The 26,655-nt window shown below is 40.8% G+C and overlaps 1 protein-coding gene across 1 annotated transcript in view; it reads right to left on the reverse strand.

The window, feature by feature from the left end:
- The window catches only part of kdrl (kinase insert domain receptor like), a 182,221-nt gene that overhangs the window by 48,382 nt on the left and 107,184 nt on the right, over positions 1-26,655 (reverse strand). Inside the window, exons 12-18 of the mRNA XM_080187404.1 lie at positions 23,724-23,832; positions 17,776-18,084; positions 13,093-13,239; positions 8,284-8,415; positions 7,226-7,332; positions 3,792-3,927; positions 1,565-1,669 (exon numbers count right to left, since the gene is read on the reverse strand). Coding sequence (XP_080043530.1) covers positions 1,565-1,669; positions 3,792-3,927; positions 7,226-7,332; positions 8,284-8,415; positions 13,093-13,239; positions 17,776-18,084; positions 23,724-23,832 — 1,045 coding nt within the window. The remainder of the gene's footprint in view (positions 1-1,564; positions 1,670-3,791; positions 3,928-7,225; positions 7,333-8,283; positions 8,416-13,092; positions 13,240-17,775; positions 18,085-23,723; positions 23,833-26,655) is intronic.

Consider the following 26,655-nt stretch of genomic DNA (forward strand, 5'->3'; position numbering starts at 1 on the left):
GTTCTCTCTGGCAGCCCGCAAACAATCCTGTTTGTCATATTATCATGATCCCTGCAATGCTGCTGGGGAAATAACAGCAGCAACAAGAAGAGGCCCCTCAAATGGTTATTAATTGTCTACTTGAGGTCCGCAACTGGTGTGGGATAGAGGAGGAGGGATGTGTAGGAAGGCTGTCCATGAGCCTCCCCTTGCATGTACTTAATTGGGGTGGAGACATGAAGACAGCAGGGTCCCTACCCACATCCTCCAGTCTAATTAAAGCGCTCCCGCCATCAAACCTGCCACAGGGCAGGACACTAAATTCTGTCCCCTATCTATATGGTCAGCTGAATGTCAAAGAACTGATGGCAATTTTTTGTGGAAGAATAAATGGTTCTCCCAATGGCCTGCTCAACAATAATTCATCCACCAAAACAAATTAACACTCCATTGGTGTTTGTGGAATCTTATTATATAAATGTTCGCTGTTCTACTTGCCCGGCAAATAATAGTGACTGCACTTCAAAAGAAACTCGCTTCTTATGAAGCTTTGGGGCATCTGAGGATGTGACAGGAAGTAGCTTGAACGCATGGGGAAGCTAATCGGAATGCCCAAAGTGAAGGGCAGCCACAGAGCCCACTGTGAATGCTGGGTACCTCCAAGGGGGATAGAACTGGAGAAGGTGGCACAAGATGAACACATCATAAGGCTGATGGGACTGTCAGCCAATTGCTCATGCACAGTGCTATCTGGTGGATCTGTCTACTCATAACAATTGCAAGTGTTTGCCTGCAGGTCTCCTCAGATTTGCCAATTTTGTCCTTTAGAGTGATCACTGCATATGAATCTCATAGTGCTCCAACTTTCTGATGTGCTGATTCCTCCTATGCATAAACAAGCTTCAGACACACAGCAGTCTAACAGAATCCCTACAGTGGACATGGAGGCCATTCAGCCCATCGAATCTGCACCAACCACAATCCCATTCAGGCTTTATTCCCATAACCCCACATATTTACCTGCCATTCCCCCTGACACTAAGGGGCAATTTAACATGGCCAATCAAACTAACCTGCACATCTTTGGACAGTGGGAGGAAACTGGAGCACAGGAGGAAACCTATGCAGACACAGGGAGAATGTGCAAACTGCAAACTCAGACAGTGACTCAAGGCCAGAATTGAACCCAGGTCCCTGGTGCTGTGAGGCTGTAGCACTAACCACTGTGCCACCATGTTGCCCTGGCTCATGTGCCGCTGACTAAATTCCACAGAAAAATTCCTGCTCATTGTCTCCATAAATACTGTAATTGATTTCTGCCTAATTCCAATGTGCAGGACAAAATTTCTATTGATAAGTCCCCCAAAACTTTGGTTGGATGGGTTTTTGCCTTTTGATTTCCCCAGCTCCAATCTTTGCAGTAATGAATTGCTCACTTGAGAAGGATCTAGTGAGAGACTGGAAGCTGCATCAACACAGCTCCCCCCTCTTTTGTAGCTGGACGCACAGTACGTTATAGGCAGCTGACTTTAATAACTGCTATATCTCCGTGAAATCTACATTTATCGAGGGTGCAGAAAAGTACCTTTCAGCATTTTTACAGCCACTGTTTTACAGGTTGAAGATTTATCAATGCCGAAAGCAGATGCCTCCACCACTTTGCCGAATGCACCAAGTCCCAGAGTTTTGCCTGTGCATTAGATAAAGAGAAACAGGTTCAGCTTACAATGTTTTTTTAAAAAATCAGCCTCTCCAACATTTAACAGTAGACAGATGGAATTCAATGTGAAAAATCTAGCAATATGAAGCAAATTCTGCAACAATAACAAGTTCCTAAAATTGATTAGAGAGGCAATAGTTCATCACTTGATCTAATCAACAAAGTATACACATTGCTTTTCTTGACTGAACATAGAGTAAAAGCCCTAGCAATGAGGTGAACATCTGGGGTGGCTTTTTCTCTGAACAGTCTTGGGGAGGTTGGCCATTTTGAAGGCCATGCCTCATAGGTCACAGGACAGTGAATCATGGTCAGAGATTGAGCCTACTGGGGCAACCATTGCCTCCATGCTAGAAGAAGATAGGTCTGGTGTACAGTGGACCTGAGTTCAACTCTGGCTTTGGGTGGCTGTGTGGAGTTTGCCTGTTCCCTGCCCCCCCACCCCCCTCACCCATGTCTGCATGGGTTTTGTCCAAGTGCTCCAAAGATGTGTAGTTTAGTTAGTGGGGTCATGAGGATAGGGCAGGAGGTGGGCCTAGTTAAGATGCTCTGTCAGACAGTCAGTGCAGTCTCGATGGGTTGAATGGCTTCCTTCTGCACTGTAGGGATTGTATGATTTGTATGACAATATAGTCAAAATGGGCACAATGCACACGCGAACCAACAAAGTGGAAATAGCAATCAGGGTCCTAAGCGTTGGTAGGAATTTTCTCCCTCTCCACAATGTGTTTTGCAGTGGCGGAAGGAAATGTGCCACTTGTTGGTATGGAAATCTTATGGTCCTGCCATTGTCAACGAGCTTTCCCATCGCACCCCTTGCTGCTGGGAAATGTGTGGCGGGGGCTACCATTGGTGGGCCTGAAAGATCCCGCTGTATATACTTTGTTCAAGTAATGCAACTGGCAGACAGTGGTTTAAGTTTATAATGAGCTCTGCTCATAAGGTCACGAGACTTTGCAGGTCTGTACATTGAATTGACCCTAGATAGGGTACTTTTTGATTGAGAAATCCAGCTAAAGAACAAAAGTGCCCTCAGGATAATATCAATCTTCAAAACAATAGGAGAGAAGATCGGACAGAACCAGTAGTGGTTGGGTGTCACAAGCTTGGGTTTTAAAGGTTTACAGATGATAGGATGCAGTATGGAGGCACAAATTGTTGCACAATTTAAGAAGCTTGGCAAGAATGGCTGGAGTTTTGTCAGGCTGACAGAGGTCTCACACAGCGGTAAGAGAACTGACGTGAAATTCCATCAGTTCTGTCGGGGAAGCCAAATGGAATCGAGTGTTGCCAGGAACTTAACAAAATTGAGTTCCCCAGTGGTGGAAGTGTCGCTTGCCAAGACCATGCTCCCAGTGCCAGTAGGCACAGCGATTGTTGGTATTACTGCACCTGCCAAAGGTCTAGGATTATCATAGGACTGCAGACTAAAGGAAACAAGGGCAGGATGATGGTCACGGGATGAGGGGGGGTGCGGTCATGGGAAAGGAGGAGTTGAAGTCCAGAGTGGGGTGGTGCCTTTCAGTAGAAAGTCCTCTGCCCAATGCTGGATTCCTCACAGAGATGCTGATCATGAAGGAGACCCCTCACCAGGAGGCCACTGGATTTGCTGGGCAGCCTTCCAAGGGTGCAGGAAAGTCATGTGACCTTCATTAATCTGTGCACCATTACTAAATTGCAGTGCGTTCAGGGATAATTGGTGTCAATTGGCTCATTAAAGACCCTAATTGACATCCCATTGCTGGTGGCTGTGAATCTTATGTCAGACCCTTCTACCCTCCCACTTAATCAGACAAGGCTCTGCTTCCTGACAATAGGCCCTCTCTCACCAAAAATGGGCCTGGTCACCATGCTTGCCACCGCCACAAGCTGCATTACATCCAGCCCAAGTAGCTAGATGAGCAAATGGTGAGATTTCAAGACTGATAAAACCAATCATTAATAGAATTGGCCAAATAGTTTGAAGTCGTGAATCCAGATTGAAATTAAAATGTCAAAACAAAGGAAAGTTTGCTCCCAAGATTAACTCATGCCTTTTGTTATATTATTATGTTTTAAAACATCCGAACCGTAAGTGTGCTGCTGTTCTTACCAAGTCTCAGTCTGTCCCTGGGAAACTCCCATTTACTGCTATCATATGGGAGATGCTCGCACTGCTCATCCAATGGCATTTCATCTGGATCCATTATGATTGACAGATATCCAGCTTTAACATCCACAGAACTTGGCTGCAAAAATATTAGCGGTCATTGTCAGTTCACGCACATGCAGCTCCTTTACCTGTTCCTGTGTAAATACTGCCCGAATAGCTCTGTTGACTGTTTGCTGAGCAAAAACACCATTCAGTCTAGTAGTGAGCCATACAGTTCTGGAGCATCCCAGATTAAAACTCTGTCCTGTACTGAGTTAGTTAGTCTAAGCCCAGGTTCTTGGTGTTGTCACCACAATAGGCAAAAGCATACCTGCGCTTCAAAAAAAAATTGCCAGGCATTCCTACTGTGGATCAATGAATCCCACTGGAAATTTGTGCACCCCTGTGTTTGAATACTACTTTTGCACATAGTTGAGCAGGCTGTCAGCATCAGCTGAAATAAATTTTCCATTGATTTTAATGCAGAACTAAAGGAGACGGGGCAGAAAGAGGAAATGTCTTTTTTGCCACAAGGAATGGATTGTGATATTTCTACATATATAATGATTTAAATATATTCTAATAGCATTCAAGTTGCAGATAGATATCATCTGTTGTGTTTTACTATATTTGTGTGCTCCAGCAAAGCTGAACATCACAAATTCTTCAAGGTGTGGAGTATTGGTGAGTGGTGGGGGGGGGGGGGGGGGGGGGGGGGCGGGGATGCAGTGAGGGGCTGTTTAAAATTCAAAAAGTTTCTGCCATCCATTACCACGTGAGATTTCTTTAAGAAATTCCTTCATTTATTTTCTCTTGGCAGTACAAGGGATGCTGGCGATGTTCTACTGTGGCAGACTTGACTGCAATTGATCTGCCTCTTAAGACCACGTGTGGTTCTGGTCGAAGCCAATGGGCCAACCAAAAATATGTGACTGACTGAGCCTAGTAAACCTGTAAAGAGCCTAGTAAACGCTGTAACTCTACCATCTCGGCTGCCATCGGAGTAGGTGAGAGTCCGACAGCGGAAATCTCCGAGCAAAGCTGTAAAATTCTGCCCATGGTGTTTTTCAAGTCAGACCTGTGAGAAATGAACCCAATTCCAGCAAAGCACGACTAGGGGAATTTCACAGTAACTTTATTGCAATGTTAATATCAGCCTTACTTATGACTAATAAATAAATAAATAGAATTTATTTAGGATTAGATATCAAGAGTGAGCATTTAAATACAGCCCTGAGGGATCCCTGCCACTAAAGGGAGAACTTACATTTACATAACAACCTCAGGATGTTCCTTGTCACCAGTTAAACATCTATAAAGTGTGGTCACTGCAATAATGATGGAAACCAGGCAAGGAGCAAGTAAATGATAAGAATAAAGGCCTGTTTTAGGTGTTCTTTTAGGGGTAAATATTGGCTGGATGCTAGGAAGAAATCCTCTGTTCTCCTCAAATAGTTTCATGGGATCTTTTACATCCAATTTAAAAAATAGACATTTGAAGTATGGTTTTCCCAAAAGTGGAGTATCAGCCAAATTACATGCTCAGGTCTCCAGAGAATGTCTTGATTCTCTGATTTAGGGGTGAATGTTACCACTCAACTATGGCTAAGACCTGGATTTAAACCATGACACCAAGTTCTCCAAATGGGGAGAAAACTAACAGCAAAAGAGAAAACATTGTTATCTCCATTTGCTCTAGAAGTATATTGTAGAGAACACTGGTCAGGGCTTAACACTTGATTAACAAATTAATGATGTACGCAATACCCTGGCAAAATTTCAGGTGTTGGTAAACTGGCAACTCTGAATGGAAGTGGATACTGAAGTCATCCAGCTTGAAGCAGTGAGGTGCCATCAATTTGCATGTTTGTTCTTCATCTGACATTTTAGAATAGAACAAAATAGAATCCCTACAGTGCAGAAGGAGACCATTTGGCCCATTTCAGTCTGTACCAATCGCAATCCCATAATACCATGTTCCCATAACTCCGCCTGCTAATCTCCCTGACACCAGAGTCAATTTATCATGGCCAAATCAACCTAACTCTCACATCTTCGGATGTGGGAGGAAACCGGAGTTCACAGAGGAAACCCATGCAGACACAAGGAGAACTTGCAGACTCTGCACAGACAGTGACTTGAGGCCAAAATTGAATCCAGATCCCAGAACACTGTCCACAATCTCCAAGACACTGCAACCTTGGAGAAAAATCATAGGGGCATTAGAAAAGATTTTTGTTCCAATTTCCTTTGAATATTTCCCTTTACCAGACATAAAAATGGGAGGGAAAAGAGACTGTTTGATGAACAGCCAAACATTTTCTGACTGGGTAATGAATCTTTTTTTGCTTTCCAATTGGCATAGAAAAGTAGTACAACTGCATCATAAGGATGGATGTGAAGGCCAATTAATGACTGAAGCATAGGCTAACTCGTGTCATAGTTTCCAGGGATAAATTTAATTGTAGTTGGCAAGCCTATTTTTAATGCAAGATGTAACTGGTTGCGTCACACTGGGAGTGCTTCGAGAAAAATCCTTCACTTCTTGTTGCTGGCTGTTCTGTCACTGTAAATTGTAAATGGGAAATTATAGATACCACTGGACGGCATTAGTGCATCACTGTGCCACAGGTAGTCAGTCAGTCCAAAATTTTCTAACAATGTCTTAAGTCCTTGATCTTGTCCAGTGCCACCAGGGGACACACAAGCAGACAGAAGAGGCAGACAATGAGCTATCTAGCCTCCTGTTTGATGCAATGCCAGTGTGGGGAACTTGTATTAAATCTGTTTCACTTGAGCTCAGAATTGAAGCTTTTAACACATCCAGGTGGCTAACCTGGGCACATTCTGGATTCTTTGTGTACAGATCTGCTTAATATTCAGTCTAGCTTAGCTGACTGCACTAATTGGACAGTAGACACAAATTACATTTTTAGTCAACTAACTCCCACATTGTGCAAGTAATGAACATCGAGATGCAGAGTGGCATTTTCTGTCCATCCTGTTAGCAGGTGAAAATATATTTTTTAAAAAGAAAAACTCCTGTTTTTCAGTTGGCTGGCACCAAATTAAATTTAAGATTAGATGTCACCAACCCTCTGTTTGACAGTGTTTTGTTTATCGATTGCCAAGGACTCCTAGATAATGTAACAGTAGAACTTGAAAACATAATTCCATGGAAAACCACCCACACAAAACTTCACAAAACAAATACTATCATAATGTCAGTAAGTGGTGGGATCTAAGCCAAGATGAATAACAAATAAGTTATAGTACCAGTGAAAGGCTGTGAGGCAGCAGTGCCTCACCATTGTTCCACCTTGCCACCCCTTTTGAACCTTTGTTTCATGGTGTGACATAAATTTAGCAACCAGAAAGATAATTTATAACCTCACCTTCTTGAGCTTGCGGATAAAAAGTGTGAGTAAAAGCCAGAATAGTGTAGCTGCGACCCCAGTACAGACCAGAATAATCAGTTCCAGGTTGGACTTTTCCTCAGACCCTAAAAAAGAGAAAGAATTAAAAGACATCATAAAAAAATTGTCATTGTTCATAGAAAAAGTTTAATATGTCCTGGAGTTGAATTTATTTACGGTGACAGGTACCACTCACCACTGGTGGGATGAGAAACTTACAGTATTTCATGGTACAAAACTGGAATCGACCTGTTTCAGTGATAGCTTTTGACCTTTTGAAAGTGCAAGCAGGTGGAACTTTAATACATAACTATTAAATCTTGTTAAGTCATTATTTAAATTTGCCATAGTAATGGCCAACTCAGTATGCAACAAAGGCACCAAAATAAAATTACTAACAAAAATATTTATGCATGCAAAGACTCCAAAGATAGGCAGCGCTAAATATGGGTCATTTGTTAATGGTGATTGAACAGGTCAAATTCCTTACTGTTTACATAAGATCCTGAAATTAAGACTCTGGTATGAATTTCTGTGATATTGGCCGTCAGTAAATGAAATTCAGAGGCACGGTGGTATAATGTTAGCACTGCTGCCTCACAGCTTCAGGGACTCAGGTTCGATTCCAGCCTTGGATGATTGTCTGTGCAGAGTCTGCATGTTCTCCCTGTACCTGCATGGGTTTCCTCCGGATACTTTTCGGTTTCCTCCCACAGTCCAAAGATGTGCAGGTTAGGTGGATTGGCCATGGTAAATTGCCCCTTAGTGTCTGAAGGTGTGTAGGTTAGGGGGATTAGTGAGGTAAATACATGGGTTACAGGGATGGGGCCTGGGTAAAATGTTCTATCAGAGAGTCAGTGCAGATTTCATGGGCCAAATAGCCTCCTCCTGCATGGTAGGGATTCTATGGAAACAGTGGTCGTGGCCATACGATAGAAAAAGTGTTGCAGACATGCTAGGAGAAGAAAATTTAATGTTATCATCCACTACCCGCAATTTCTCTCAAAATGAGGCAGACAATTCTTGCAGATCCATACCTAGAACAGCTATATATGCCGAGGTTTCCACAGTTCCCTTCTCATTGGTGGCCTTACATTTATATTCTCCTTCATCGTCAAATCTGACTCTTTCAATGGTTAAAGTTTTATTTCCTGCTTCCAGTAAAATGCCTGGGTTTAGGAAAGAAATCACGTTGTTGGGTATTAATATTTGGGAAGTTTTTGCCACAGTACGTCTTCCAAAGTTATAAGTAAACAGTCAAGAATACAATCTTTGTTCCATTTTAAATTTTTGTTTCCGTGGCTATTTCTGCTACAAATAAAAGTTAAGTTAGGATCATAGGGTGAATCTAAATTGTAAAGAAATAATGATCAAATTCTATGCACCTACTGAAATATAATCACTACTCATTGCCTCATCTAGATGGGTCAAGCTACGAAGTTTCCCAAGAGGTTTTACCTTTAATTTCTAAGACATGAACCTGGAAATTACTAAGTGCTAGATTAGCATAACAGCACATCATGAGCAACTTTTTACACTCCCCCATGATTTGAAGGCAGCAGTCTCATAAAATGTCATGTGTGGCCTGTATACCACCAAACCGTCTTAACCGGTCTGTCTCCATTTGTCGAAGAGAGGTGGAGGCATTGGTTTCAGCCTATTGAGGCTCTTAAGTAGCCAATTAATGGCCACTAAAGAATTTCATGCCAACCCTGCCACAATATTACCTGTGGCAGGGAAAGGCCCACAGCAGGTGGAGAGCATGGCAGCTTTAACTGAGCATGCTGGTATTAGGCCAAGGAGGTCCTTCTTTAGGATGCCCCTGTGTCCATCGAAGGCACCTCCAAAAAAGGTCACTCCCCCCTTTTAACCCATCCCACTGGCTCTAAAACCCAACCACGCCCCCTTCATCCTCCATCCGTTGATACCCCGGCATCATCTTCAGTGACTGCATGTGGTCCCAATTGTGGCCACCACTCACTCCTGGTGTTGCTGGTCGATCATTTTGGCTGGCAACTCTCTAGGTTAGGACTTTGTCCTCAGTTGGGGCAAAGCCTCAACTTTAGGCAATTAACGCGTGTTGAATGTTCAATGGCAGTAGGGCAGCGGGATTATGGAGATGGATTCCTCATTGACCCTTCAGGGAGCTGGGCAGGAAGCTCCAGCATCTGAAAAACTCTGCTCCATGCCTGTTTTTAATAGAAGTAAAAATCCATTTATTTCAAATATGTTCATCCTTCCATAGTTCACAATCTTGGTGCTCTGTTGAACCATGAGCTAAGCATCCAATGTCATGATCTCTGCTTCACAAAAAACAATCAACATGAATAAAGTTCTCACCTTTGTGTTAAAATTCATCCACAACTTGCCCAATCCACCTCCGTAAGCCTCTCCAACACCAGAAGAGGCTGCCCGACGTTGCCCAATACCAAGCTGCACCAACCCTCTGTTCTTATGATTCCAGCATCTTGTACTCCTCCCATTCCTCTCACCCCTCTATTAGAAGCTGTGCTTCCGGTGCCTAGGTCCCTCTCTCAGGAATGCCTCTTTAGGCCATCCTGCTCTTTCATCTTTAGAATCCCCCTAAATACCACCACTTTTATCACTTCCTTCTATCTCCCAAAGCTTGATATCCTTATTATTCCCCTACACCTCTGTGAAACATTTTCATACTTTAATGGAATAATATAAATTAAAATGACAGATACAGGGATATTAAACAAATGTATTATATTTGTATGCTTTTATTAACAACAATCATTTCTAGACTGTAGCCTATGATGTTTCAGTCAAGTGTTTAAGTTTATGTTTACTTATTAGTGTGGACTTACATAAAAGCTGCAATGAAGTTACTGTGAAAATCCCTTAGTCGCCACACTCCGGTGCCAGTTTGGGTACACCGAGGGAGAATTTAGCATGGTCAATGCACCTAACCAGGACATCTTTCGGATTTTGGGAGGAAACCAGAGCATCTGGAGGAAACCCACACAGACACATGGAGAATGTGCAGACTCCACACAGACAGTGACCCAAGTCAGGAATTGAACCCGCGTCCCTGGCATTGTGAGGCAGTAGTGCTAACTACCATGTGGGTCAATGGATAGTTACAGTCCACAACCATCTTAGATCAGCATTATCTTCTCAATCTATGCCTTTTTTCCAATCAGAATTCTGCATTTGTCTTCTTTTCTGATAACCATGTTTACGGATACATTTTCTGAGGTCTTCCTGAAATAGTTGTTATTTCTATGTTGACCTTGGTAGTGAGTATGAGACTATGAGGGAACAGCACGATGATCTGATGTCTGCGATTCCTCTACATGGAATGGCAATCGCTGGAGAATAATCAGGGGTGGGAATCTAATATCTTTTATACTCTGCTAACATGTTTTAGGCTCAAAGATGTCAAATGGCCACATAGATGGGGCAACAAGTGCATGAATACAAGTACAATCCATTCATTTAGTATCGCTGTATCTGTCTTTGGATTGGCCATGCTAAATTGCTCCTTAGTGTCCCAAGATATATAGGTTTGGAGGATTAGCGGGATAAATACTTGGGGTTACAGGGTTAGGGTCAGGATAGGATGCTCCATCAGAGAGTTGTACAGAATGGATGGGCTCAGTGGCCTCTTTCTGCACTATCGGGATTCCATGATTCTATATGGAACAACATTGCGACAAAGGTCATCAACTTCAGGAGAAAAGCAGAAGAAGAAATATCCGAAAAGACAGGAGAATGTGGAAATCCACTTTTTAATTCTACATGTTAAATCCTCAGGCAGACAAGATATTTCTTGGCAAAGTTGACAGCACTTGATACTGTGGTAAGACAATTAAATAACCTTGACTCTATGTACATGCATCTGATTTTATTTTTATGCAGCGATGTAAGAAGTTCCTTTTTTTTCTGTCATGATTTATTGCACGGTGGAGATTGTAAAACACTTTCGTGACATCTTATTAAGGTGCTATATAAAAGAAATTTATATAAGGGAAAACACAAACAGAGCTGAGGTGAATGTGCAAACCAAACTGTGTCTGTCATTCAAATGTTTTTATACTCCTCATTAATAATATCTTCAAATATTTCAAAAAAAAATTCTTAGAAGAGGACAAAATCCCAGCACGATTTAAACAATGCTCAGTATTAATGGAATATATTTCCACCCTCACTCCATTCCCTTTGCTTTACTCTTCTTCTCTCCCAAATGCACTGGTTCATGCTGTGTGGCACTTCCATGGTTACAAATTTTTAAAATGTTTGATAGAGTGAGTGTCAGCAATTTAATTTGCACAATCTAACTATTATAGATCATCCTAGCTCTTACCTCCAAACCTGCACAGAATCTAGCCATTAGGGGCAGGTACTCTTACTCTCTAACCCAAGGTTGCTGAGGGAACTTATTGCATTGGACATACTCTCCTTTATCTTCCTCCACCAGGAAAAAGATATAGAAGTCTGAGATCACGTATCAACTGACTGAAGAACAGCTTTTTCCCTGCTGCCAACAGACTTTTGAATGGACATTCCTTACACTAAGTTTATCTTCCTCTGCGCCCTGGCTGTGGCTGCACCCTCCCCTTTCCTTCTCCCCTGTGTACTCTATGAACAGTATGTTTTGTCTGTATAGCATGCAAGAAACAATACTTTTCACCATGTCTCAATACATGTGACAATAATAAATACAATTACATCAAAAAAACTCTGGCTCAAATCAGGTAACCTGATATATTGGGAAATTTATCTGAGGTTTAGCACTTGGTAAGCCTTGGTATCACATAACATTTTGGTTTACAAAAGCTAATTGTATCTGTTTTCAGGTGACCACAGCTAAATCCTGTCGATATATTGCACTCCTTATTTTATGGTCACCTCCAAACCAGATTAAGGTACAAGCTAAAAGACATAAAATTTGACACAAAGGTATAATTTATGTACTTGTTACGATTTATTTTGAGAGTAAGATGTGCTTGTTTTGTCATTGACTTGGTAAACATGTTTGTAGTACTGATACTCGTAGTACCTGCACCAATTCACCCTCAGGATTTTGTCGTACAGAAGATAGATAAATAAAAAATGCAGATGAAAATTTGAATGAAAATGAAAAAAGAATCAAAAATTGGAAATGATTAAAAATTGATTGATGGGAGTAAGTTGATCAAGGACAAATTGCTGGGAATGAGAGAACATTTTCTGAGTCTCTTTGTATTTTTGCACACATTGGAAGAATGATACAGGCAGAATGTGATATCTCTTGAAGTGCCATCAAAATTGTGCGAAAATACCGTGAATAATACTTGCATTACGACAGCAACTTTCAGATCAAAGCATTTCAAAGCACTCAGTGCAATGTGCGATGCAGCGACTATTGTTATGTAGACAGATGGGAATGTTTGTCAAAGTTCATGGTGAACGTGACTTTAGAATATAAACCATCACCAAAAAGGCAACTGTCTGAACTATAAACCCTTCAAAGATCTGCCAAGAAGCATTGTCTATATGTTCCACATGTGATAGGGCAGTTATTTTCTTGACAGCTGCCCCATAGGCCTCAAATACCATTTCCAGATGGACATAAGAGGGAACTGATAAAATTGTCAACAGCTAACACTATTTAAAGGTACAAAAAAAGTATCTTTAAAAAACATCAGTTTTGCAATCTCCATTCATTACTGTGGAGTACTATTTTTTATTTGAGAAATCCAGGTGAAGCATCAAGACCCAATGTTTGAGAAAATGACCAAAGGTCAGACAGACCAGAATCATTGAAACGAAATAGCATGCCCATCTACTATCCTCATCATCTTGTTCAGGAAAAAAATAGTAAATATCATATACTGCACCTGAAGCTGGGAGAATCTGTTGCTCATTTTTGTACCAGGTAATGCTGGGAGGGGGTCGTCCACTGACACTGCAGTTCAGGCTCATAGTACTGCTGCTGTTGACAGCCAAGCTTGTCAGATTCTTCTGTAAAACTGGAATGGTCTTAGCTGCAACGAAATGCACATGTTTTTCTACTTATTCATTTTGGCTTTTTTACTATTTTTCTTCTTTTGTTCTCCTAAAAGTATTGATTTCAATGTGATCTTCAAGACTGAGTTTGATTGCAAGAGGAGATGAACATAGAGCTATTCCCCTATAATCGGACCTGAGATTTTGTCTCTTCTGGGAGACGTGGTTACAAGGGGGGGGCGGGGGGGTGGGTGGTGCTGGTGGATGGGAGGAAGTGTTTATTCACAAAGTTCTTAGTATTATGAGTGTGGTGCTGCTTTGATGGACTACGTGGCCTTTTCCTGCACATCCTGTTTGTATGTTTGCATGATTTCTGTCAGTTATGGTTTTGTGGTTCCATAAGACTGCTTTCCAAATATGGGTCTGGTCAGGGAGTCCGTTAAAATATTGAACCAGGGAGGACATCATAACTTTGAATTGTGTTCCACATTGGCACACTATTCAGTTAGAGTATTTGAATAGAGATTAGGAATAAGAACATGAACTGATTAAGTCTAAGAGCATCTGTGGCAAGAGAATCAGAGTTAATGTTTTCAGTCTATATAAATCTTCTTCAGGATTGAAAAAGAGTCATATTGTTAGCTGTTTTCTCTCCACGGATGCTACCAGACCTGCTGAGATTTTCCAGCGTTTTCTATTTTTATTTCAGATTTCCAGCAGTATTCTGTTTTAGTTAACGGAAGCTTATCATTCCCTTCCTTCACTTGGAAAGGAAGAACAGCGTCAATTGTTACATCTCCACAGGTTGTTTCTAAGATCTGGTATGCATATTGTAAATTGTACAATGTATTTTTTTTGTTATAAGTGAATGCTGACTTTCTGACCCACTCTTTTGTCAAGAGCAGCTCTTCACGGTACTTGTATCACGGAATCATCTCGATTATTTTAAACATTAGGAGATCAGGTTTATACAAGACAAAGCAATAAAGATGGAACAATTAATGATCACTGAGTAAACAAATTGCTTTAGACAATGCTGGTGGAAAACCATCTGCGCAATGAGATAAACAGACTGATATATTTATAATGAGTGTGCTATTACTGGAAGTAAGTGGAAGTTTATCTCCCTCCACTTTGCACATTTTCAGTCTGTGCAATGCAAGATGTAATGGGTAAAATTTGGGTGGCATTATACTCAGGAAGAATATATGGAAGAACAGCAGTTTTCAAAATAATAAGTGTTTATATTTCTTCTTTTGTCTTGATTTAATGGTTTAATCAATGGAGGACTGGGATCAGTGGAGGGCCAGTTAATTTGGAGCAACAATAAAACATTGTGTGGGCTTAAAGATGTCAGATCCAGGTGACTTCACCACTCCCACTTAGTGCTCCAGCTCCAGGACCCGGATTCTATTCCGGACTTGGGTCACTGTGCGGCATCTGCACCTTCTCCCTGTGTCTGTGTGGGTTTCCTCCGAGTGCTCCAGTTTCTTCCCACAGTCTGAAAGACGTGCTGGTTAGGTGCATTGACCATGCTACATTCTCCCGCAGTATACTTGAACAAGCACCGGAATGTGGTGACCACGGACTTTCCACAGTAACCTCATTGCAGTGTTAATGTAAGCCTACTTGTGACACTAATAAACTTTAAACTTTAAGTGGGTGTATGTAATAACTGCTCAAAAAGATGAAATCATGGCTTTGAGAAATTGATGAGTCAGTAAAAAGGCTCCCCATAGAAATAAGCTCAAATATTTTAAGATATCATCAATAGAAATTCCGCTTTATCCAGCTATGTTGACCATTTTGTCTTCCGCATCAGGCAGTAAATACTTAAACTAATCTTTGGCCTAAAATTGATGTGGATGGACAGAATATAATCAGGAGGGAGCGTAATTGTTTTCTAAAGCTTTAGAATGGTCTGAAGAAGCATAATCATTCAATGCGAATTCAACCTGAAACCTAAAAAATGTTTTTGTTCATTCTTGGGAATGTGGGTTATTGCTAAGTTGCCCTGAGTTGATAACCACGAACATAGACTGAAAGTGTCTGGCAAAAGAACTGGAGGTGACAAAAACCACTCATTGCAATTATGCAATGAGTCGTTAGGATTTGAAATACATTGCCTGATAGGTTCAATACAGATTCAGTAATAACGCTTAAATTGGAGATGGATAAATACTCTATTGGAGGGTGTAATAACCCCAGGTGTCAGCTGTAAATGTGCTTTGTGCTTTATTGCACAAAATAAAGTAAAATAAAACTGCAAGCCTGTGGTGAACATAAGCAGATCCCAATCAGGACAATACAAGAATGGACAAACTCCGGGGTCTGCTTTATAAAGGGCTTGATATACAAGCTCCATCTGGTGAGGTCATTACCAATTACCAGAGAGCTTGTATGCTACAGGTCCTGTAAATTGGTCAATCAGTGAATCTCGATATAAGTTCAGGGGTTATCACAGAGGGAAAAGGGCAATATAGTGAAGTGGAACTAACTGGATTACTCTTTGAAAGAGCTGGCAAGAACTTAATGGGCTGAAGGGCTTGCTTCCATTGTGCTATTCCGAAGGATTGTTGCAACAGTTAAACAGCTTCATGTTTAGATTTGACTGACGCCAGCCTTCATTTAAACAACTTCACATTCTCAAGTTTCTATGTTTTAAATCTAAATCCACATTATTAATTACATAGCTCTGCATTAGAAACTTAGTGATATAACCACTACACTGCAATGCCCTCAATGTGTGCTCCATTGGGAAACTAATGATAGCTTTATGAATCTGTAACATAGCTGATGTGAAGACACAAACTTAAGGTCATTTCATATTTTGTCACAAGAATTCACTCTCCAGTTTTGCTGCCACTTTTGCATTATGTGGTCAGAAAGTTAAAAAAGTCATGTTGACAACAAACTGCAATGTACCTGGTCCATTAAACATAACTTTCCAGCTATACTGGATTAACAGTATCAGTAATGTTGGAGATATTCTTCTTAGGATATTGTGGGATGATTTGATAGAGGCAGGCAGCATGATGGCACAGTGATTAGCACTGCTGTCTCATAGCGCCAGAGGCCCGGGATCGATTCCCAGCTTGGGTCACTATCTTGTGGGGTTTGTACATTCTCCCTGTATCTGCATGGGTTTCCTCCAGGTGTTCTAATTTCTTCCCACAGTCCAAAGATGTGCAGGTTAGGTGGATTGGCCATGCTAAATTGCCCCTTAGTGTGAGGGGGATTCGCTCGGGTAAATGCTTGGGGTTATGGAGATAGTACCTGGGTGGGATTGTGGTCGATGCAAACTCAATGGGCCAAATGGCCTACTTCTGCGCTATAGGGTTCTATGACTCTCGGTGACTAAAATGATGGAGGGACGGATAGATAGAAACAAACTGAGGGATCTGAAAGAAGAGGACATAGATCTAAGGTGAAAAGATTTAGGTCAGAGAACAGTTCAGGTTTCTGAGATTGTGGCATGCACTTAGTGTTAAAGAACAAAGCTGACATCGTGGCCAAAAAGTTCTTTTGTGCTGCTTCCACTCTGCTGGAAGTGCGGCAGGAACACTTTGGATAATTCTCTCCACAATTCCAGTAAGTTATGCCACAGAGTTGGAGCAACTCCAAGGGAATTCCCAGCCTGTGTTAGCATTTAAAGATCATTTATTTACAAAGATAGTTAAAGAAGGGAGGAATAATAGATTTAGAAACTTGAGTGGGAACATGGCATTCAGAAAATATCCATGTAAAGGATAATCTGGAACTGGTTATGCTGAATGTCCTGTTTACATGTGCAATCCCTACATAATCCTACGGAACACTTTAATGACTTTTCGGTCAGTTATACTAACATACCAATGGTATATTCTATTCCAACTATTCTATTCCATTTCCCCTTAAAATAAAGTCTCAAAATATTTTAGCTGTTATGTTATCTGCAATTTATTTTCCTTTTTCAACTTTTGATAATATAGACAGTTATGGTAACCAAATGGTGCAGTTAGAAGCTATCCTTTCATTCCAGGTTTTGAAACCAGCCCACACTATGGGTGATATTTAATCTAGATGACATGAGCTTTGTGCACAGGCTGAAGAACCAGCGAGAGCCCTGTGTCACCTCCTTTGGGGAGGACCCACCATATTCGGTGCCAATCAGACATATAAGTGGCCTGCATTGGGCCTTAGCTGGGATCAAAAATTAGAGCAATTCCATTGGGCAGCAATGGAATTGTCTGTTGACCTTGTGTGGATTTTCTGTCTCGGATTGAGCAAGGCCATGAAATCGCGCCGTAGGACTCAAGTGGGGCTTCTGGATTGCGATTGTGTTCAGAAACCATGACTATATTCTCCTTCTGCACCAAGGGAACTCATGTAAATCATGGGCTCTCAACCTCTGACACCTGAGATTGGCTAACTCAAGACAGGCCACGGGTTAAACTAAGGATCTTCTTGAATGTTACGGTACAGCCTATAGGTTAGCATAGTAAGCAATCCATTGGAGCAGATCTAAAATTTTCTTAATTGGGCCAAAATAGAAACAATCTAAATGGTTAAAGTTCTTGTGAGGACTCACTTACGTTTTATGTAGACCATAGTGTGTTTCTCATATGGTTTCTTGGAAGTCTTGTTAATCACTCTGCACTTGTAAATGCCAGTGTTCCTTTCTGTCACATTTCTGATACTGAGAAACAATGTGTTGGAGTAGTTTCCATAAACTACCTGAGTGGAACTGTTCAGGTTAACCTCAGCTGATTTCACCGAGGACTGATAATACCAGGCAAACTCATTCATGCAGTACTTTGTGATTACACAGGTGAGATTAAGGTCGCCTCCCTCAGTTTGAGATTCGTTGACACTTGCCTTGAGATGCAAGACATCTGGCTGATCTAATCCAAAACAGACAAAGGCAGTAAACAAAAGTGACATATCAAATCCATCAGCCGTTTTGTAAAACATCTTCAGTGATTTTTAACAAAAGATAGAATTTTCAACATAATGCCCATTTAAAAAAAATTCACGTAAAAAATGCTATTCAATGGAACTACATATAATTTAGGCCCGAGTCTATCAAAAGTCTGATGCACTTGTCCATTTGCCAGGAATTTTATAGAAATAATTTCTTTCAAAAATATAATGGTCGAATTTCACTTCAGTATTTCTTTTTAAAACACAATTATAAAACATTATTATTAATATTAACTTCCTTTTCATTTCTGTTTCCGTTGATTATAAAATATTTTTGGTTGGAACACTGAATGTTCATGGACAAAGGTTTGTTTGAAGTGATTTAAGTATCAAGTTCTAATCTGTTCTAACCCTGAAAGCCAGCTGGTGAACGATAATACTGGAACCAATCTTTGCTCATGCTTACATTTATATACAGAGTGAAATATTACAAGCATCCATCTCCTAACTTTACCAAACCACAGTTTCAATGAGTGACTTTCTGGATAAGTTTAAGTGAAACTTGTGCAGAAAGTGAATTTATTTATCACTTGAAGATGCAAGAGGAGGATTCTAACTCTTCCATAAATGGAAATTCAAGCTTCAGAATACTAATACCATCATTCCACAATCGATCAGTTCATTTGCAACAATTCTGAATGTAGTTTAAGTTCTGGAAACATCGTTAACTACAAACTTATAGATGTTATTAAAAAAGACTGGCTACTTAACACTATTAATTTAAATAATTCTTTTTGGGCTCAAGTTTACTATCCTACCCGCTATGGGAATCACAATAGGAGGGACAGGACCATGCAATGGTCTGTTAACCTTGGGTGAGATTTTCCGGTCTTGGGGTGCGCGCAGCCAGAAAATCCCACCCTTTGAGTCTAATACTAAATAATGACAAAAAGTACATCAATCTCAAACACTTTGCAACAGTATGTTTTCAATCAGGAATCAGGTAATGCTGAATTACTGTGGTGTAACTGAGCAGATGTGACTTCTAATATTTATTGGAAAAAATAACTTCTTGGCTAATTACTTGTATATTCAGGTCTGAACTTTCATGATGGGGAGGGTCTCTGGCTTTGAAGTGTGAAAGCTGAAGTGTTCAGATTTGAACACTTTATGGATTCTTTGAACTGTTATGGTACCCTTTTGGATCTGGTCCCAAGATACATTTGGAGAAGATAAAGTACCCTTTGGAATACTTAAAAGTAGGCATCAACATGCATAAATACATTGCTGTCCAGTTCATCGGGATTGCTAACAGAACTGTCAAAATTAACTGTCAAAAGTGTTAGCAATACTTGTCAAAGGGACCTGTCAAAGTGAGCTGTCAAGTCATTTAAATGTCCTGTCCTTTAAATCTTATAAAAACTGAATGTTAAAAAAAAATTGCTTGACATGTTAGTGTGTCTATTGACATAAGATTGAGGGCTTCCATTACTGGACTACTGCTTTGTGACTGATTTAACAGCCGTTCATTATCACAGTATGGTGCCTGACATTTCACAGTTTGACTGGTAGAAGTAATTATAAATTCTTTGAAGTAGGGCTCTGAGTTCCAGTGCTTGGCCATAAGAGATTGTGCACTTGCATGAAATGATTGTTGTTTTAAGGCTTTATTTAGTTGATAGAATGTAAATATAGTAAACATGTTTTTATGAATGAATTTTTTTGTCAATAAAGTGAAGGCTGAAGTAGACACTTTATTTCATTGAACTTCATTTTATCTCATTCTGCGTGGGTTTTGAGGGTATGAGAAGTTATAGAGTGGGTACATGGGCATAAATTGGTATGGAGGGTATGAAGGGTTATGGGGTGGGTACAGGGCATGAGGTAGCATGGATTAGCATGGATGGGACATGGGTAGTTTGTGGGGTATGAAAGGTGAGAAGGATGTTTCATGCTTTATTGTTTATTTTTAATTTTGGAACAGTGCCAGATAACCAAGGCCAACCCTCCTCCACACCTGGAAAACTCCTGAATTCTTTGGGTGTTGCCCACCCCAATTTCTGACCTGGCCCACCTTCCTGGGCTGGAAACTTGATGTCCAGGCAGCGATTTTGAAAGAATGAATTTGCAGAGCTGGGAAGTCTCCCCATTCTGCGTACTTGACATGGGAGAAAATATCTGGGTATGGCATCCACAGGGGCCAAACCACAAGCAATAGGTATTTTTTGACAATAATTGGGAGAAAACTGATGGAAAATAGTAATTAGTACCAGAAACTTCAAGGTTGGCTAGTAAAATGTAGCAGAAAAGTGGATGAAGAAATGGGTTAAAAATTATCCTTTTACCTTTGGAGTCTGGGTTCCAATTCAAACTAGTCTTAAGGTAATTGCTAGTTGCCATAAAAATGGTGCGATAAAAATGCAGCTTACTTGATAATTGCAGCTATTTTGGCAATTTCACTCAAGTTGGTTTAAAAAATGCCTACTTTAAGAAATGGGAAAATATTATACTGATGCAATTGGAGGTTTTTTATTGATGGGATGGAATAGACGGACCATGCTGCAACAGAGAGAAATCTCTGAAAGAATGTTAGTGCAGCCTTCTTTTAATAGGGAATAAACAAGCTTTACTATGAGTTTCTTTACCATTGAAAGGGAATGAATTGAGATAACAGTAAATATGGTGTGTTACAGTTCACCCATAGGGTTGGATTTTCTGGCTACACTTGCCCCAAGACTGGAAGATCCCACCCGAGGTCAACAGATTTTTGCAAGGTCTGTGTTCTGCCTGCTATGGTTCCCATGGCAGGCAGGATGGAAAAATTCTGCTCACAGAGTCCAAGTTGCTGTGTTAATGTGTACATTGTCTCCTGGAGCCACAGATGGCGATGGTAGAGACTCCAACATTTTTTCCATCACATGCTGACCAGGGATCTCTCCTGCTCTTATCACGTGCCACTGATGTGTCCGGAAGGATTTGCAGGTTGATCCTCAACCTGTTTGGCTGTGTTTCTGAACTCGCCTTCCTTGGTAATTTTTCCTGAGGTATCACTCAACCCAGAGCTCCTGGCTCAGAGGCAGAGATGCTCCTCACTGCATCTTGCAAAAGCAAATATGCCTCATACCACCATTATTGTGGAAAAATAGAATTATTGTTCAACTCAACATTTACTCAATTGCAATATTTGGGAATAACATTGCCAGTGATAGACAGCCCAAAGTAATAATTAAGAATATATCTTCATATGCACAGACTGAATGTGGAAAATATTATTTATGCTCATTGCTGCACAGAATCATAGAATCCCTACAATGCAGAAGGAAGCCTTCAGTCCATTAAATCTGTACCGACTCTCTGAGAGAATATCTTATTCAGGCCCTTTTCCCCTGCCCTATCCCCGTAATCCTGCTCAGTTACCATGGCCAATCTCCCTAATCTACATATCTTTTGACACTAAGGGGCAATTTAGCATGGCCAATCCACCTAATTTGCATATCTTTGCACTGTGAGAGGAAACCGGGGCACCCGGAAGAAACCCACACAAACACAGGGAGAATGTGTAAACTCTACACAGGTCAACTAAGGCCAAAATTGAACCTGGGTCTCTGCCGCTGTGAGGCAGCAGTGCTAACCACTTGTATTGTGTTTGTATTGAGATTTTCAGAGTAATTTCATTGCAGTGTTAATGTAAGCCTACTTGTGATACTATAAATAAACAAACTTTGGAACACTGAGGTTCTAAAATGGTGCTTGAGGAACACACTTCCATCTTATTACTTATCATTTTTTCTTCAAACTTCTCTTACTAGTTTATGGAGAAATAATTTGGAGCAGAGAAAGAAAAGATAAACTAAGTGAAAGTCTGTTTTGCGCGTTATTTTTCTTTGCCAATTTTCTTTCCTGAGGTTACAACTTTTTTGAGGTTACAGCTTTGAAGGTGTTGTTAAAACATTGAGGCATGTGCAAAGAGAGCTTATCTCATTATGCTGACAGATGAGCCTCCTCCCACCTAGCCTTCATCTTCCAACATCAGTCACTGGATAGTGATGAGCTGTGGGAGCTTTGACTGCTATGTTCCTCCTTCGCTGTCCCATGGTTCACAATCCATTTGCAGCATCCCAACAGTTTCCCAGGTTAGTTCAGCTAACTCAACATTAAGTGCTGAACCTACTGGTTTTGAACAGCTTCTTGTTGAAGGCGAGCGATTGCTAACACTGTTTTTGGTGATGTGTGAATGAACACATACGCGCTCATTTTAATGAGTATTCCTTTTCAGATCTGACCAGAATCTGAAGTTTAAGATATCTCGAAATGACTCCCTAGAAAAATGCTGCCACTCATCATACAAAATAACAAATCTCAGAACTGGCAACCTAAAGTAGACTTTCTCAGTTATGTCAGCCATTCTTGCTTTTTAAACACAGTAATATTCTTGAACAGCACCCAACAGGATAACAATGGTGCACATCAGCTGAGAAGGCAGTCCGTTAAGGGCTTAAAAGGCTTATGTTGTAGAATTGTATAATAGGAAATCCCACAAACCCTGAAGACAGCTTTTATTCAATTGAAGAGATCATTTTGAGTGTCGTTTTAAATATCTGAACAATACAAGATCATTTAGATGGTAACAGACATAGGTGTGCACAGGATGTATGTGGGCAGGGTGCCTATCAAAAAAGAACTTACTCCACCAGGATGAAATCCATGTTTCAACAGTGTGGAAAATATTGTGTGCGTGAATGTGAGTAAAAAAAATTGGGTGCCATGGGAGGTAGGTGGGGAGTTGGCATTGACTTGGCATGAAGAGTGTGAGGGATCATAGTGGGAGTGAGTGGTAAGGGCTAGAGGACCTAAAATCTTCTAAAACAACTGCAATCAAGTCCCCAAGAACCATATTCTAACCACTGTCTTGGAAAAGATCATCTTGGCAAGGCAGTGAAAAGAATATTGGAAAATGAATGTACGTGCCAATAACTAGGGCGATTAAAAATGTTAAGAAGTTATGCACAGGAAGCCTCCTCGCCTGCCCTTCTTGGCAAAACCCCCACAAGAGAAATGTTCTGGCCAAATGTTTCTGTCCACTTGTCCTTTCACCCAGTAATTCTAACATTTGTTTTCATCATTACGTGACTTGAATTAGCATTCTAACCAGCCAGCTTTGTTATTCGCCCATTCCCGTGTTCTCCTGACATCAGCATCCAGGGTTGGCAGACCCGATTTCCTCCCATGCTCACCCCCCCTACTCTGGAGTGAAAAGTCTCCCGATTCAGGGCACTGTTTACTGCTCCAATAAGTTGGGTAATTTCTCAGGAGCCAAAACCCAGCCTTGTCACGCTGAGAAGTGATTGGCTCATTTTAAAACTTTTCAGTCTGACTTTTGTGTATTGCCAGCAGTGCGAGAAAGTTGAGCCTGATTGATTCGTTCTGAAGGTTTCCAGCCCTGTCCTTCAACTGATCTGATTGCTGAACAATGAAAAGCCTCCAATCATGATGAACAAATTAGATTGCCTTCTCCTTTGTAAAATATAAACAAGCTGGCAAATGGATCGAGATGTTGACAGTCAGTGTTAAATCTTTACTTTGATTATGCAAGGACTCCTGATAGCAGACAGCTGCTTACCTGTAACAAAGAAGTTAATTTCTCTTCTGTCTGAAATGCGTTCGCTGGTAGCTATACAGTGATAAATCCCTGAGACCTTGGTTTCAGCCACAATCAGAGTGCTCACAGTCTAAAACAACAGAAAAGAGTTCCATGTATTAACCAAATACAGTGAACCTGCTCTTTAAAAAATAGATAAAATTGGTACCACATCTTAGGTTAAGGGAAGAAAATCGCAGAGATCCCACAGAGATTGACATACTGTTGCAGGATCTTGTGGCTGTTTGGAGAATCGCAGCACGGTATACAATTCACACCTATCAGATCTCTCTCCTTTATGTACAAAAAAGGTTCCTGTTTCAGATATTATCCAATGTCATGTGCTGGAGGTGTATGTATGTGGATACTGGACAGGAACATAACGAAGCTGCTACGCTCGCTATGATTTGAAAGCCTGCCATCAAACATTGACAAGGCTCGCATGTGAAGAATGGTCCCAGCAGATTGGAAGTTTCCAAATGTTACGCTGGTTTTTAAGAAAGGAGAGATAAAATATCAAGTTATAGGCCAGTTATCCTAACATCAGTTGTGAAAATGCTGGGCCTTATCATTAAGGAAGTTATAGCAATACATTTACAACATTGCATGATTGGAACAAATCAACATGATTTTATGGAAGGGAGACCTTGTTTGAAAAATTTATTAGAATTTTTTGAGAATGTAGTTTGTAGGATAGACAAAAGGGAAACAGTGTAGTATACCTGGATTTTCAAAAAGGCATTCAATAATATTCTACAAAAAAGTTTTTAGTAGGCAAAATTAAGGGCGAGATTTTCCAGCAGTGCTCGCCCCAAGACTGGAAAGTCCCACCCAAGGTCAACAGACCTTTGCATGGTCCGTTTGTGCCCCCACCCCCGCTATGATACCCGTGGTGGGTGAGACAGGAAAATTCTGTCCAAGGGCTCACTACGTTTGTGATAACTTGTTAGCATGGAGAGAGGATTAGTTAATGGATGGAAAGAAGAGAGCAAGCATAAACAATGAATAGTAGAGTGCCATGAAGATCAGTCCTATTGATAAATATTAACAATATTAATGACTTGGTGTAGAGACAGAGAATAATATATCTAAGATTGCTGATCTATCAAGCTAGGTGGGAAGGTAAGTTGGAGGGAGGGAATAGAGAGACTGCAAGTTAAGTGAGTGGGCAACAAAATGGCCAGTGGAGTGTAATGTAGGGAAACGTGAAATGATTCACTTTAATCACAAGAATAAAAATGCAGAATATTAAGGGATGCAAAACTTATCAGTTTTGGCATTCAAAGACATTTGGCTGTAATCAGACAAGGACTGTGTAAATTAGCATGCAGGTGCAGCAAATTACAATGAAAATAATTGGAATATTGACCTTTATTGCAAGGAGACTGGAGCACAAGAATAAAGAAGTCTTGCTACAGTTGTACAAGGTTTTGGTGAGATCACATCTGGAATTGTTTGGAGTTTTGGTCACCACATTTAAAAACAATGTAATTGCGTTGGAAGTGGTACAGAGAAGATCCACTAGATTGGTCCCTGGGATAAGGGGTCTGTCTTATGATGAGAGGCTGAGTAAATTGTGCTTCTAGGTTCTGGATTTTAGAAGAATGAGTGGCCATCTCATTGAAACCTACAAAATTCTGAAGGGATTTGATAGGGTAGACACACAGATTGTTTCCGCTGGTCAGGAATCTAAAACACAAGGACACAGTCTCAGGATATTTGCCCCTGCATACTTTAAAAAAGTTATTTTCATTCAAATCTGGTTACTCACAGCTCGCGAATTGACACTGATTAAATGTACTTTTTTTTTAATAAGACAATTTCAGCTATATTAATTAAACTGCATCAAAAACATGATTAAAAAATCAAGGGATATTTTCTCAAGCAAATTTAAAAAATTAAATTAAATTTAAAATGCTACCTGATTATGCTAGTACCTGGCAGATTTTGCATTTGGCAATATGCAAATAGGTTTGAGCCGTAAGTTAAGGAAATAAAGCACCTTTCAAAACAAGTGCAATCATATTGTACAATTTTCATCCAGATTTCTGTTTTTGCCTAGGGTGGAAAGTCTATTCCACCTGCATTTGGGGTGACATGGTAGCACAGTGGTTAACACTGCTGCTCACAGTGCCAGGGACCCAGGTTTGATTCCTGGCTTGGGTCACTGTCTGTACAGAGTCTGCATATTCTCTCCGTCTCTGTGTTGGTTTCCTCTGGGTATTCCAGTTTCCCCCCACAGTCCAAAAGGTGTGCTGGTTAGGTGCGTTGGCCATGCTAAATTCTCCCTCAGTGTACCCAAACAGGCATCCAAGCATAGCAATAAGGTGATTTTCCACACTAACTTCATTGCGGTGTTAATGTAAGCCTATCTGTGACTAATAAATAAACTTTAACTTTTCATTTATTGCTTGTACACATTGACAGGTGGCAGAAGCTGTGACTACCAGGGCAGTGAGGTCAGTACATCGGAGCAGGTACTGGCAGATGAGCGTGGAGAGGGCATGGGTTGATGAAAGAACTAGCCATATTTACTTGGCATAAATAAAAAGAGAAAAGATAAGGCATGGAATGTTCTAGCTCTGCCCACTTGTAGGATTCTGTAGTCTTGATGAAGTCAATAGACTCTTAGCTGGCTTGCCACATCCGCTGTGACAGGAGCCACTGCACCAGGGCCAGAAATCCAAGGAAAATATTACATCCAGAAAGGATGTAATTGCATTGGGGAGGGAACAGAGGAGATTCACAAGGATATTGCCAGGATAGGAAAATTGCAGCTATGAGGAGCGGTTGCATAGGCTGAGTTTGTTTTCCTTTGAGCAGAGGAGGCAGAGGGAGATTTGATTTGAGATGTACAAAATTATGAGGGGCCTGGATAGAGTGATGGAAAGGACTTATTTACTTGAGCAGAGAG

The sequence above is a fragment of the Carcharhinus amblyrhynchos genome, chromosome 4 (genome assembly GCF_965287045.1).
Source record: "Carcharhinus amblyrhynchos chromosome 4, sCarAmb.v2.hapA, whole genome shotgun sequence".
NCBI lineage: Eukaryota > Metazoa > Chordata > Chondrichthyes > Carcharhiniformes > Carcharhinidae > Carcharhinus > Carcharhinus amblyrhynchos.